Genomic DNA, 15,223 nt, shown 5'->3' on the forward strand with positions numbered 1-15,223 from the left:
CACACCAGAAATGACTGCGGAGAAGACCTCGGACGTTGACGCGCCAGGTACATATAGTATGCGGCAGCGAGCTCGGCTCCAGTTCACCACCAGCAATGGAGGGTGAAGCTTTGACAATGCCAGCCACTCGTGCTGGTGAAATGTCAGTAACATCACTAGATGAACGTCAGCCAAGGAACCTGAGACAGATGCCAATAGGCAGTTTGTCACCATGAACTTTCTTAAATTATTTGACATTGGCATTTTGGACATCAGGGTCAGAGACATTGAATAACCAGAAACAGGTAATTTTAAAATAAATGTTACATTGTACTCCTTAATTTAATAACTTTATTCATTCCTCAAGAATTTAATAACTGATAGCAATTGTTACATTTTCCGAAAATCACATTTAATCACCATAAATCATGAAAACACTGTTTGGTCTTGTAATCAGGGGAGAAACTGTTTATTCACATTTCTTAATATCTGACAAATAATTTGCATACACTATGGTTGATATTGTAAAAGGGGAGAGAAAAATATATCACTTGTTTCCGTCATCATCACCATCCCCATCCTCCCCTTAGTAAGATATCTGTTTATCTCTTTCCTCTGACTGCATTGGCTCTCAGGTGATTGATGAACTGCATGTAGAATGGACAACTGCTTACACTGATGTATGGAAGGAGATCCCTTACATTTATGTATGGAAGGAGATCCCTTAAGTCCTTTAATTTCTTTTCTGAAATGCTTATGATAGCATCACAAATAGGTGCCAGTTTTGGCATAGACAAATGTCAAGTTTTCTTTTTGTTCAGTTCTATCATCTTGAATGGTTCTTCTGAGGCATAACTGTGTTTGTAGGAGACAATTACTGGCATACCTGAGTGATACTTCATCCATTTTATCTTATTCAAAACAATATGATTCCCATCTGTGTTAATTTTCTTGTGTTGATAATGACTTCTCATTAAGTCTTTAAAGTCATAGAAGGCCTTTTGTTCCAGCTCTATTGCAGTTACGGGTGGCTTTTGGGGAACCGTGCGTATTAATTTGGCCTGATCTCTTGGCAGTTCTACTTCAACAGTTGTTGTTTTCTTTGTCTTCTCAGTGGCTGCGTGAACTGAGTCAGCTTGCAAGTGAGTATGTCCAGCTTCAAGAAAGTTGTTGTTGATTCCCAAATGTCTTCCCTGAATAAGGGATTCTTCTAATACTTTCAGAAACATGATGGCAGTAAAGATTTTTCTGTTTTGTCTCGTACATGAATCGCTCTACAAGTGTACCTCAAAAATTTTGTTGGCAAGTTTCTTCAAATAATCATATAGACAAGAAGCCATTTCTTGGCCACCTCTTCCTGCCACTGTTTCATTCCAAATGTAACATACTGGAGAACATTCTTTATGTCTCTTTAGATAAATGGTCAAGTTGAAGGTCCAAAGTTGTCTTTTGTAAAATGTCACAACACAGCATAGAAAAGGAGTGGGTAGACATTTCTGCAAATCATAGGTCAGGGTTACTACATAGGAATTCTACTCATCTTTCTTTTTATCATTGTCTTTCTGATTGTAAGCAGCCTGGACTAAATCCAAATGTTGCTGTCATTCCATTTCAACCTTACAATAATCAACATCATCAGTAAAATTCATGAGTAAAATTATGTATTGGTCATATTTTGCGCAAGTGTCAGTCTTCAGGTTGTGGAAGCTAAGGTTGAAACAGGTCACAAAACTCTTTGCTAACATGCTTCACTTCTTGGCTTCATATCTTTGGTTTGGCAAAATTCTTGATAGAGCCGGTACATTACTGAAATACTAAAGTCTGGGGTTAAACATTTTTTATAAGAATGTGGTCGAAAATAATGGCTTTCATAGGAAGGAAACATGTTAATGTGCTCCTTTATTAAATCAATGTTGTCAAATGGAACTTTCGGATGATTAGAAAGTTTACCACGTCCATCTTCAGAACACACTCCTTCTTCAGAACCCCGTTTCTTCTCCACAATTATTCTTATCTTCTTTCGTGTTCAAGAAAATGTACTAAGGAACATATTCTGATGTACTTCTATCTCAGTCCACAAAGAAGGACTGTAAAGAAAGTACTTCCTGGAATATTTTCGCCTGCTTGCAGTTCCTTCAGGTTTGTTCCTTAAATGCTTCACATGTTTCTTTTATTCAGACACATGATTAGCTATGAACTGATTTTGAGCTTCTGGGGACAATTTTCAATATTCTATGAACATTTTCTCTCTTTTATCATCATTTACTTTCCCTCCGCAATTTTTCCTGCACTTGCATCATGATTTCAGAACTTTAGCAGGTATAACGTTTCCTTTTGACATCACATATTCCTTTCCTCCAGTTTTAAATTCTTTCCCCTGACTGTTCTCCCCTAATTTTTTGTTTCACTTTCTTTTTCTGGATGAATCCTGTGGATCACATTTCTTCCTCCCCCTTCCACTGAACTTTGTTGTTTCATTGCCCGGCTGCTGTTGAATTAGATCAATTTCTTCAATCCTTTAAGATCTTTTAACTGTCTTTCGTACAGCTATATTGCCTCTGTCATTTCTTTCATCACTACTTTGGCCACCACTTGGAACATATTCATCAGAATCTTCAAATACATCTTCATCAGAACTTGATATCACATCGGCCAAGAATGATTAACATACATTTCCTTCTGTACTAGTACTGTCTGCAGCTCATGGTCTTGCGGTAGCGTTCTCTCTTGCTGTGCACGGGGTCCCGGGTTCGATTCCTGGCACCGTCAGGGAATTTCTCTGCCTCGTGATGACTGGATGTTGTGTGTCTCTCATCATCATTTCATAATCATTGACTCGCAAGTCGCTGAAGTGGCATCAACTAAAAAGGACTTTCCCCACATGGGGCCTCCTGGTCAACAATGCCATATTTGTACTAGTACTGGGATGACCTTAAATAAAATAAAAATGAAATAAATTTAATAGGTGATTGATAATGTTTTAGATTGCCATTAAGTAGAGATACCAGTTGATTTATGGTCATGTGTTGGAAAAATTAGGGATAAATGCTCCTGATACCAGTTTATTGTAGTAAACTTATCTTCAAGGCAAAGTGACAACTTCAGTGGTGATATTTCAGGTGCAGTTTGTTCCTCAAACTCTTCTTTATCGCCTCACTGAAACATAATGTTTGTGCTTACCAGGATTGTCTAGACTCCTCACTAATAATGGGTAGGGGAATTGTTAAAGGAACAACTCTTATTATTGTGTATTCCCACCAGATTTTAGTCCAATGTCACAGCATTGTTTCATTTCTTTAAATCATCTGTCAGCAAAAAAAGGCCAATGTTGACAGAGGCCCTTCTTACAACAAATGTAAAATAAGAGGGAGGGCCAATGCCAAGATTTGCCCTTTTATGCTGATTGAAAACTTGTTAAAACACTTTGGGTCTTACATCTTAAAACTCCAGTATCTCTCATCTGATGTGGCTTGTTTTAACATTATGAAGAGCATATGAAACTATAAGGCATACACCAGTTTTGACAAATATTGACATTGGCCCTTTTAGAATCAAGCCACAGAATTTTCACTGCCACTTATGTCTGACATGTGCTTCATATGGATACAAGCAGTCACTGAATGCAGAGGGTGGTATTCTTTGTCAAACTCAAAATGCTGTGCCACATGTTGAAAACTGATCTGTATGACTGATTTTCACTTTTTTCACTATTGTCTAGATTGTGTTATGCTAGATCTCGCACTATTCTCATTTTCTTACAGGGAGATAGTCTGTCACTTTGTTCTTTGTCATTCAGACACATTTGGCTCAGGAGGAAATGTCTGCAACACCAAACCACTGATGGTGTATTGCGGGTGTACACTTCTATTCACCCAGCACAGATCGTTGCAGTGCTGTTCCCATTCAGACTCAGAAAACTAATTTTCTGCATGATATTCCTGTCGGTGGGATGCACCAGCACACTTATGCAGAGAAATTCAGTTTGTTCGGATAGTTCATTCTGTTTCTGCTTAATGTTCAGTGGCAGCTTACTGTCAAAATGAAATACTGGTGTTAGCCATTTTGTAAATACAGCACGGGTTCACGTGGCAGAAGTGACTCCAACCACAATATTTCAACAAACAGTGTAAAATCTGTGGGTGACAACAGTGCAGTCAGTGTTATTACTTTGCTGAAACTGCAACAGCTCACAACCTTCAGTATGACCCTTATGCTAAAAAGAATAGCTGAAGCCAAAGAAAGGAATCTATGGAAGAATTTTACCGATGGAGACAGTTCTGTTTGCAACAATATATGTTTTCAGGAAAATTACTTGTTAATTCATTAATTACTTATATTAGGAAATGTCCTTTTATCAAAACTTGGACTCTTTCCACACATTCAACTACTCCTCAATAAAATAGTACTAATAATTTTTGTCTTTTTATTGTTAAACAGCTAGTATTAAAACAACGTTACTTCAATGGCTACTGTATCTATCTCCCTTTTAATTTTCCTGTCTTCTATGTTATATTTAAAATGGAGTAGGTCAGTATTTTAGCAATTTGTAATTTTCTGTAATATGCACATCTGTAAATAAGTATTGTGCACAAAACCACCGTGGGTCCACACCAAGTACTCAAAATGTGAACATCAATGTCACAATATGTTATTAGTCAGTCAGTGCTTAGTAATTATAGTGTAAAGTTACTGTGTTCATTATCTGTGTTACCACTTGAAAAAATCTGTTAAGGTTATGTTACCAAAATGCTGGCTGTGGTATATTAACTGTTACAATTACCACATACAAGCTGTCCATTGGAGAATTAAAGCAATAAATGCAAGTGAGAGGAGTATAATGTTGTGTTATTTATATCTTTATTTACCTTGAACAAACCTATTAGTTAGCTGAAGGAGATGCATGACGACAAACACCCACGAGGTTTAGGATACAAAGTAACAGATCAGTAGCTTTATAATGTCTGTTACTGTACCTCGGAATAAGATAACTTGGCACGAGAATGGGCAATATAAGGGCAGATGGTAGTGAAGGATAAAGAGTAAGATGTGAAAGGTCCATTGCAGAAGATGTTGTGTATGCCAGTTACAATGAGATGAGGAGATTAGTACAAGAATAGTAAAAGATAGAACAAATTGGACACTTTGATACCAACAACTAACTTTGACTGACAATGTCATTGTGAACTCAAAGGAGCAAAACAAACACAAAATAAAAATGGCAACTGGACATCATAATCACACGCATCGGAATAAAAATATAATGATCAATTATACACTCCTGGAAATGGAAAAAAGAACACATTGACACCGGTGTACAGAACCACCATACTTGCTCCGGACACTGCGAGAGGGCTGTACAAGCAATGATCACACGCACGGCACAGCGGACACACCAGGAACCGCGGTGTTGGCCATCGAATGGCGCTAACTGCGCAGCATTTGTGCACCGCCGCCGTCAGTATCAGCCAGTTTGCCATGGCATACGGAGCTCCATCGCAGTCTTTAACACTGGTAGCATGCTGCGACAGCGTGGACGTGAACCGTATGTGCAGTTGACGGACTTTGAGCGAGGGCGTATAGTGAGCATGCGGGAGGCCCGGTGGACGTACCGCCGAATTGCTCAACACGTGGGGCGTGAGGTCTCCACAGTACATCGATGTTGTCGCCAGTGGTCGGCGGAAGGTGCACGTGCCCGTCGACATGGGACCGGACCGCAGCGACGCACGGATGCACGCCAAGACCGTAGGATCCTACGCGGTGTCGTAGGGGACCGCACCGCCACTTCCCAGCAAATTAGGGACACTGTTGCTCCTGGGGTATCGGCGAGGACAATTCGCAACCGTCTCCATGAAGCTGGGCTACGGTCCCGCACACCGTTAGGCCGTCTTCCGCTCACGCCCCAACATTGTGCAGCCCGCCTCCAGTGGTGTCGCGACAGGCGTGAATGGAGGGACAAATGGAGTCGCTTCTGCCTTGGTGCCAATGATGGTCGTATGCGTGTTTGGCGCCGTGCAGGTGAGCGCCACAATCAGGACTGCATACGACCGAGGCACACAGGGCCAACACCCGGCATCATGGTGTGGGGAGCGATCTCCTACACTGGCCGTACACCTCTGGTGATCGTCGAGGGGACACTGAATAGTGCATGGTACAACCAAACCATCATCGAACCCATCGTTCTACCATTCCTAGACCGGCATGGCAACTTGCTGTTTCAAAAGGACAATGCACGTCCACATGTATCTCGTGCCACCCAACGTGCTCTAGAAGGTGTAAGTCAACTACCCTGGTCAGCAAGATCTCCGGATCTGTCCCCCATTGAGCATGTTTGGGACTGGATGAAGCGTCGTCTCACGTGTTCTGCACGTCCAGCACGAACGTTGGTCCAACTGAGGCGCCAGGTGGAAATGACATGGCAAGCCGTTCCACAGGACTACATCCAGCATCTCTACGATCGTCTCCATGGGAGAATAGCAGCCTGCATTGCTGCGAAAGGGGGATATACACTGTACTAGTGCCGACACTGTGCATGCTCTGTTGCCTGTGTCTATGTGCCTGTGGTTCTGTCAGTGTGATCATGTGATGTATCTGACCCCAGGAATGTGACAATAAAGTTTCCCCTTCCTGGGACAATGAATTCACGGTGTTCTTATTTCAATTTCCAGGAGTGTATAATGTTACAAATTCTATATAATTAATATTGAACCTAACATGACAATTGTGGAAACTTGGAGGTTTTTAATGGGGACAAACTAAAATCCAAAATAACAATCACAAAATCCTGAAAACAATCAAATCAAAAAAAGCAGATGAACATGATACAATGAAGTATCAAATATTTAATATAAATAAATATCACTTAGACCTATGTAGCTCAAACAAAAACCCCAATCAAAACTGAAAGCCAAAATTTTGGTAACTAATTACACTTGATATGACTTAGATGTGAGTTGGTACACACCGAGGTGGCCCATATGGTGATGATTTACTTCACTCTTTTGCTCTGGACTGCGTTCTCCACCCCCAACTAAACTAATTCTGGTATACCTTGGTACATTATTTTCTGTTATTAATATTGATTTCCTTACACTTAAAATTAAAGGATTCAGTTTCCATTTGCAGTTGATCTTCTACAAATATACATGTTTTGTAATTGTTAAAACTCAAGTTTTTCTTATTTCAGTGATATTAATATTATTACTGACTAAGTAATATTGACTTTATTACATTACAAATTTGCTCACATTTGAGAAAAGTGTTGAAAGGATGATCTATTCATAAGAAATTCCAAGTTCACATTCATTGTATTTACTGTTTACATTCATTACTAGGACAACCAAAGATAATATTTAGAATCTGATTAGGAATGTAAGATTATCACCTTATGTTTAATACATTAAACTTGTATATTTAATAATGTGTTTTTTGCCATCACAATTCACAATACCTTCAACAAACAGTATAACCCGACATGAAACAAAGTGACACTCTGCATGTGTACGATGTCACTTACCACAAAACCACTATATCACAACTCAGTGTCGACGGGCAGTATCGAAAGCTTAAGTTGAGATAAAAGATGCAGTTAAGTGTTAAACCGGTCAAAAGACTGAAAATTCAGAATGAAAGAAACTACAGGAAATACTTTCAGATTACTAATCTACTTTTTGTACTATGAGACTCTACTAAAAAACTACTCAAGGAGTACTTTTACAAACAGTGCAACTTACAAAACACTTAAGATACGAAATTTGACATCTGGTACAGTCACTAGAGCAGTACCGAGTGCATCAAGAGCCAGATGGATTGCTTACCTACAAAAAGGAGTGCAAGAGTTACTGAAAGCTGGTACAACACTTGGGATTCAATCTGTTTCATCATACGTCGGGAAATGAGAGGCTTTGTGCGCCCGTAAGGCTTCCTTTTGAGGAGTTCCACATTGGGAATATCTGTGGCGAGTGCCAGTGACGCTAATGTGTCCATGATCAGATTGACCCACAGCATCTGCACGGCCTGAAACGAGTTGACAGTCTGGCTTCAGAGGCACTACAGAAACATTCAAAATGTTCAGGCTGCTGCATGCTGCATACAGGACAGAGAGGGGACTGTACTGGAACACATAAATTTGGTCAGCTGAGCATTTCATGTAAATCTGAAATGCTCTTACTACCGAGTGACTTTGCTAAATGACAGATCTTGTGTACATTGATTGTACGCCTTTTAATTTTATAAAACTTGATCTTATCTTGAACCATTTAATGAAGTATACTATCTGAGCAAAGGTTTCCAGACACCTATTATTGGAAATGCTGTTACTACCGAGTGACTTTGCTAAATGACAGATCTTGTGTAAATTGATTGTAACGCCTTTAATTCCATAAAACTTAATCTTATCTTAAACCATTTCATGATGTATACTATCTGAGTAAAGGTTTCCAGACACCTATTAGTGGACACTGAAATGTGATGTGTTCCATCATTTACTTTTATAACACTTTGAACTCTGCTGGGGACACTTTGAATGAGATATCTAAATTTCTGTGGGGGAATGGCAGCCCATTTGTCATCAAGAGCTGAAACCATAGAAAGGAGGGATGTTGGACACTGGGGCTGGAGTGAAATCGTTTTCTTATTCATCCCAAAGGTGTTCCATTGGGTCAGATCAGGACTCAAGGCAGGCATAACATTGATGCTGCTTTACGATAGGGTGCACTGTCATGCTGATAAAATCAATAATCATTTTTGAACTATTCCTCTGCTGTATGCAATACATAAAATCTGCAAAATGAGTTCATAATCAACCACCTTTTGTATTATCTTAAATGCAATAAGGGGACTAAACACTAACAAAGAAAAACACTCCTATACTGAAACACCACCTCCTCTGTATTTTACTGCTGGCACTACCCACGATGACAGGTAATATTCTCCAGGCATCTGCCAATCCCAAACCTTCCCGTTGGACTGTCATTGTCAGATCTGGTCATACGTAAAGGCTGTTAGTGGCACCAAAGTTAGCGTCTAGCCCCTAGCAAATGAAATGGGAACTGAAATTGAGGATAGCAAAGCAAAACCTGAAATGCTTAACTCCATTTTCAAATGTTCTTTTACAATGGAAAACCCATGATAATTGCCCAATTTAATCCTCGTACCACTGAAGATATGAATGAAATAAGTGTTAGTGTCAGTGGTGTTGAGAAACAGCTGAAATCGTTAAAACAGAACAGAGCTCCAGGCCCAGATAGAATCCCTGTCAGATTCCATACTGATTTTTCAGCTGAGTTAGCCCCTCTTCTCACTATAATCTATCATAGATCCCACGAACAGAAAAACCATGCCCAGTTCTTGGAAAAAGGCACAGGTCACACCCATCTACAAGAGGGGTAGTGGAAGTGATTTACAAAACTACCACCCTGAATCTTTGACATCGATTTGTTGTAGAATCTTAGAACATATTCTGAGCTCAAATATAATGATGTATCTTGAAAAGAATGACCTCTTCAATGCCAACCATCACAGTTTTCAAAAATGTCCATCACATGAAACCCGACTTGCACTTTTTCCGGATAGTATACTGAAAGCTTTGAATTGAAGGTAGATGCAGTGTTTCTCAATTTCTGAAAAGCATTTGACTCACTAGTGCACCTTCACTTACTGCCAAAAGTATGATCATATGGGGTGCAAAGAGAAATTTATGACTGTATCGAGGACTTTTTGGTAGGGAAAACACAGTATATTATCTCGGTTGGAAAGTCATCATCAGATGTAGAAGCAACATCGGGTGTGCTCCAGGAAAGTATGTTGGGGCTCTTGCTTTCCATGTCAACCAACACAGTTTTAGAAAACATTGACTGTGTGAAACCCAATTTGCACTTTTCTCAGATTACAAACTGAAAGCCCTGGATCAAGGCAACCAGGTAGATGCAGTGTTCCTTGATTTCTGAAAAGCATTTAACTCAGTATCACACCTATGATTGTAGCCAAAAGTACGATCACGTGGGGCATCATGTGAAATTTGTGACTGGATTGAGGACTTTTTGGTAGGGAGGACACAGCATGTTACCTTGGATGGAGAGTAATTGTTAAATGTAGAAGTAACTTCATGTGTGCCCTAGGGAAGTGCGTTGGGACCCTTGCTTTTCATGCAGTACATTAATGACCTTGCAGACAATATTAATAGTAACATCTGGCTGTTTGCAGATGATACAGTTACATATAATGAAACACTGTGTGAGAGAAGCTGCATAAATATTTAGTCACACCTCGATAAGATTTCAACATGGTGCAGAGATTGGCAACTTGCTTTAAATTTTCAGAAATGTAAAACTGTGCACTTCACAAAACTAAAAAAAACGTCACTTTGTACAGATACGAAATGGAATGACCACATTGGTTCAGTTGTGGATAAAGCAGGTGTTAGACATTGGTTTATTGGTAGAATGAAGGGAAATCAGTGTACAAAAGAGATTTCTTACAAATCACTCGTGCAACACATCCTAGAATACTGTTCATGCATGTGGGATGCATACCACATAGGACTAACAGGGGATATTGAATGTATACAGAGAAGGGCAACCCAAATAGTCACAGGTTTGTTTAATCCGTGGGAGAGTGTTACAGAGATATCGAATGAACTGAAACGGTAGACTCTTGAAGACAGATGTTAATTATCTTGAGAAAGTCTATTAATCTATTAACAAAGTTTCAAGAACTGGATTTAAATGATTACTCTAGGTATATATCACAACCTCCTATGTATCGCTCACACAGGGATCATGAGGATAAGATTAGAATAATAACCGCATGCACAGAGGCATTTAAACAATCATTCTTCCCACGTTCCATATGTGACTGGAACATGTACAATGGGTACCCTCTGCCATGCACCTCACAGTGGTTTGCGCTGTATAAATGCAGAGGTAGATGTAGATTGCCAACACGGTATAGAATGATTTGTCGCACCTCACAGTGGTTTGCGCTGTATAGATGTAGAGGTAGATGTAGATTGCCAACGCGGTATAGAATGATTTGTCACTCCAAATCCCTTATTTCCTGTCATCCACTAGTGAGGGTACAGTGTTCTCACATAGCAATGTATTTGCTGTATGAAGTCCATTGAGCGTGTTGTAGCCATAGCTATGCATATCAGTTAATCTTTGCTTGTTGACAATACACTGGACACCAGTTATTGTTGTGGTGCAAGTTAGCTGTAGTTGGACTCTTGGACAGGATGGAGTGAGCCACGCTTGGATAGTGCATTTGTTGGTACTGCTCAATAGCTGTCTTCAATTCTTTTCTAGCTTGTCCATACTGTGATCAGTCACTGCTCAAGTTTTAGTGTGCAAGTGATCAGTGGAAAATTGTGGCATGTAGATAGAAATGCTGAATGCTATCAAATGTGTTTATGTTTACTGAGTGCTTGAATAACTTATAATTCATGACCCCTTAACAACTGATGTTCTGACTTGAAACAGTCATCATAGTAGCCCTGGAGGAATTATTTAATGAGATTGGCTGTACAGCAAGTTTGATGGAAAAGCAAGGAGCGACTGCAACCTAATATAGTGTGCCTCAATGAATACCAACAGGGTTGTTATATATGGAGACTGATGACAAGGATGTCGCATCTTGCAACAATCTTTGGATGCAGAGCCTGATTGCCAGTATCTACGTATGGTGACTGAATTAGACATTTTTTGCAGCACCTCAACTTCCAAGCAACGTTGTACAGGAAAAGAATGATAGATTGAGAATAATCTCATAATTTTGATACAGCATTTACCATGGAAAGCATGGAAGCAGGTAGTGCTGTGAACGTTTGATGATTTTGATGAGTTATTACAAGTTGTTGAGCATTTAGAGGAAATAGATAATGAAGGGACACTGACAGGATCAGAGCAAAATTTGACTCATTGTGATCGTCAGTTTCAACAAAATCATGCACCACTGCAAGATAATTAAGACATCAATTGTGGGACCAACAATGTGACAATCAATAATGATACAATGACAAGTGAGGAGATGTAAATTTGAGAAATTACTAAATTACTAGCATAATAATTACCAAATTCGAAACTATGAGTGGAGAGAAAATGATTTTGGTAGGTATAACCAGCAGACAGTAGATGATGGAAGAGTTCGAGATCATTCGCCACTCAGAGATACGGATGACAGACATGAAGACCACATGTTATCTCCATTAAACTAGAAGCAGTTATGGATAAGACACACTCCACAATGTCTGAACAGTCTAATGGGTCAAACAGGAGAATACAAATGATTTAACGTGAAACTGAAGATATCAGTGCTAAAGTACTGAGAGACGATACACACGATGTAGACGACGTGTTGAATCCAGTGATTGAACTTCATTTAAGTGGTCGGAAAAATTACAGGAATTTTAGATTCTGTTAGTGATACTACAGCAATCTCTAAAAGTTTGTATGAACAGCTTCATGAAATGGAAATGGTACCGGTCTTCCCTGTCAATAGTGTGCATATCATTACAGGAACTGGGCAAAGAAGTCATGCTGTTACTGGACAGACATCCATTAAACGCAAGATTTTAGACAGACATTTCAAAGTGGCTGTACTGATTCTTGATTCTTTGAGTGTGGATTGGATTTTTGGCAACAATTGGCTGGCAGAAATAAGATACAAGATTAATTATGAAAGAGGATGTTGAAGTATTTGTGATGGGGATGATGAAATGGAGGTTAATTTTACCAGTTTAGTAGAAGAAAAGGAGAACATGTCCACAGGATTATGAATTAAAGTGACTCAGAAGAAAACAGATGATTGAATTGAAGTTCCAGTATGTATGAGAGATAATGTGGCCAGAAAAAGGCAAAAAGAAGTTCAAGATGTCATATCAGAAATTCAGGAGAAAGTAGATGACTCAGGTAACTGCCTCACTTCTTATTGAGAAGAATCACTTGAAGTTTTACATGTGTATGCCAAAGTACTTTCAAGAAAAACCAGCACTTATGAAGGGATGTAAATATCATATTAAAGTGCAGCCACACAAACCATTTAAAATAAAATCGTATTTGATACCAACAGCTAGAAGAGAGGCTGTAGGAGAGGGGATTAAATGCATGGTGAACAATGACATAATTGAGAGATCAGATAGTGAACATCATAATTCGATACATCCAATCATTAAGAAAGATGGGGCCATCAAGCTTGGGCTGGATGCTCAAGCTATGAACTGTTAGTAAGATATTAATATCAGTAAATTTATGAACAGTTTGATTTTTTGCAAGTGCTATGAGGTGACATCTCGTGGCATGGTTTTCAAACTTAATTTGTTTTAGGAATTATTACAATGTGAATGTACTTCAAGTTCACCATTGCACTATTTTGAACTGTACTGTGTGCATTTCATGAATACATTTACTTTTTGTTGCAGCGTGATCTGTTAAAGTGAAGTGATCCTACCACATTTTCTTTCTGTGTTTACATAGTACTGTAACCTGGCGACACTACATTACCACCACATCAGAGGATGCAAGCTGCTGGCTCAAGGAAAGTAGCCAATGTCACAACATATGACATCCAACAGTTTCAAAATTTTCCACTGAGCAGTGCACAGTGACATCCAGCCATGCTACTCTACTGGCCATTGAAATTTCTACACCAAGAAGAAATGCAGATGATAAACAGGTACTCATTGGACAAATATATTATACTAGAACTGACATGTGATTACATTTTCACGCAATTTGGGTGTATAGATCCTGAGAAATCAGTAGCCAGAACAACCATGTCTGGCCGTAATAAAGGCCTTGATACGCCTGGGCATTGAGTCAAACAGGGCTTGGATGGCGTGTACAGATACAGCTGCCCATGCAGCTTCAACACGATACCACAGTTCATCAAGAGTAGTGACTCGCGTATTGTGACAAGCCAGTTGCTCGCCCACCATTGACCAGATGTTTTCAATTGGTGAGAGATCTGGAGAATGTGCTGGCCAGGGCAGCAGTCGAACGTTTTCTGTATCCAGAAAGGCCCATACAGGACCTGCAACATGCGGTCGTGCATTATCCTGCTGAAATGTAGAGTTTCGCAGCGATCGAATGAAGGGTAGAGCCAGGAGTCATAACACATCTGAAATGTAAAGTCCGCTGTTCAAAGTGTCATCAATGGGAACAAGGGGTGATCGAGACGTGTAACCAATGGCACCCCATACCATCACACCAGGTGATACGCCAGTATGACGATGACGAATACACGCTTCCAATGTGTGTTCACTGCGATGTCACCAAACACGGATGCAGCCATCATGATGCTGTACACAGAACCTGGATTCATCTGAAAAAATGATGTTTTGCCATTCATGCACCCAGGTTCATTGTCAAGTACATCATTGCAGGTGCTCCTGACTGTGATGCAGCATCAAGGGTAACCGCAGCCACGGTCTTCGCTGATAGTCCGTACTGCTGAAAATGTCGTCGAACTGTTTGTGCAGATAGTTGTTGTCTTGCAAATGTACCCACCTGTTAACTCAGGGATCAAGACGTGGCTGCATGATCCGTTACAGCCGTGCAGATAAGATGCCTGTCATCTCGACTGCTAATGATACGAGGCCGTTGAAATCCAGCACAGTGTTCCGTATTACCCTCCAGAGCCCACCAATTCCATATTCTGCTAACAGTCATTGGGTCTCGACTAACGCAAGCAGCAATGTTGTGATACGATAAACTGCATTCGCGATAGGCTACAATCCGACCATTATCCAAGTCGGAAACATGATGATATGCATTTCTCCTCCTTACATGAGGCATCACAACAATGTTTCACCAGGCAATGCAGGTCAACTGCTGTTTGTGTATGAGAAATCGGTTGGAAACTTTCCTCATGTCAGCACGTTGTAGGTGTCACCACCAGTGCCACTCTTGTATAAATGCTCTGAAAAGCATCTTCTTCCTGTCAGTTAAATTTCACGTCTGTAGCACGTCATCTCCGTGGTGTAGCAATTTTAATGGCCAGTAATGTACATTACCGCCACTGCAGTGAGTGGTGCTTTTGTTGTGCTCCTATTTCCTCCACTCCACTAGAGTATCTCTGTGTGCAGTCGCCCTACCCTGCAGGCCATGGACAATGGTGTGTTTATCAGCAAATCCATGTGATGTGGAGTGGCAACACCATTGTGAATCTTTACTTTATAGGTCTGTGTTGGTCACACTTTTTTTTAATTACACTTCGCTATTACCGGTTTCCGCTTTTGCCATCTTTGGACCTG

At 40.1% G+C, this 15,223-nt stretch overlaps 1 protein-coding gene across 1 annotated transcript in view; it reads right to left on the minus strand.

Moving 5' to 3' along the window:
* LOC126295032 (plasma membrane calcium-transporting ATPase 2-like) overlaps positions 1-15,223 on the minus strand; it is a 606,942-nt gene that overhangs the window by 82,500 nt on the left and 509,219 nt on the right. The window contains exon 17 of the mRNA XM_049987282.1: positions 7,794-7,992. Coding sequence (XP_049843239.1) covers positions 7,794-7,992 — 199 coding nt within the window. The remainder of the gene's footprint in view (positions 1-7,793; positions 7,993-15,223) is intronic.

Source organism: Schistocerca gregaria, chromosome 11 (assembly GCF_023897955.1).
Source record: "Schistocerca gregaria isolate iqSchGreg1 chromosome 11, iqSchGreg1.2, whole genome shotgun sequence".
Lineage (NCBI taxonomy): Eukaryota > Metazoa > Arthropoda > Insecta > Orthoptera > Acrididae > Schistocerca > Schistocerca gregaria.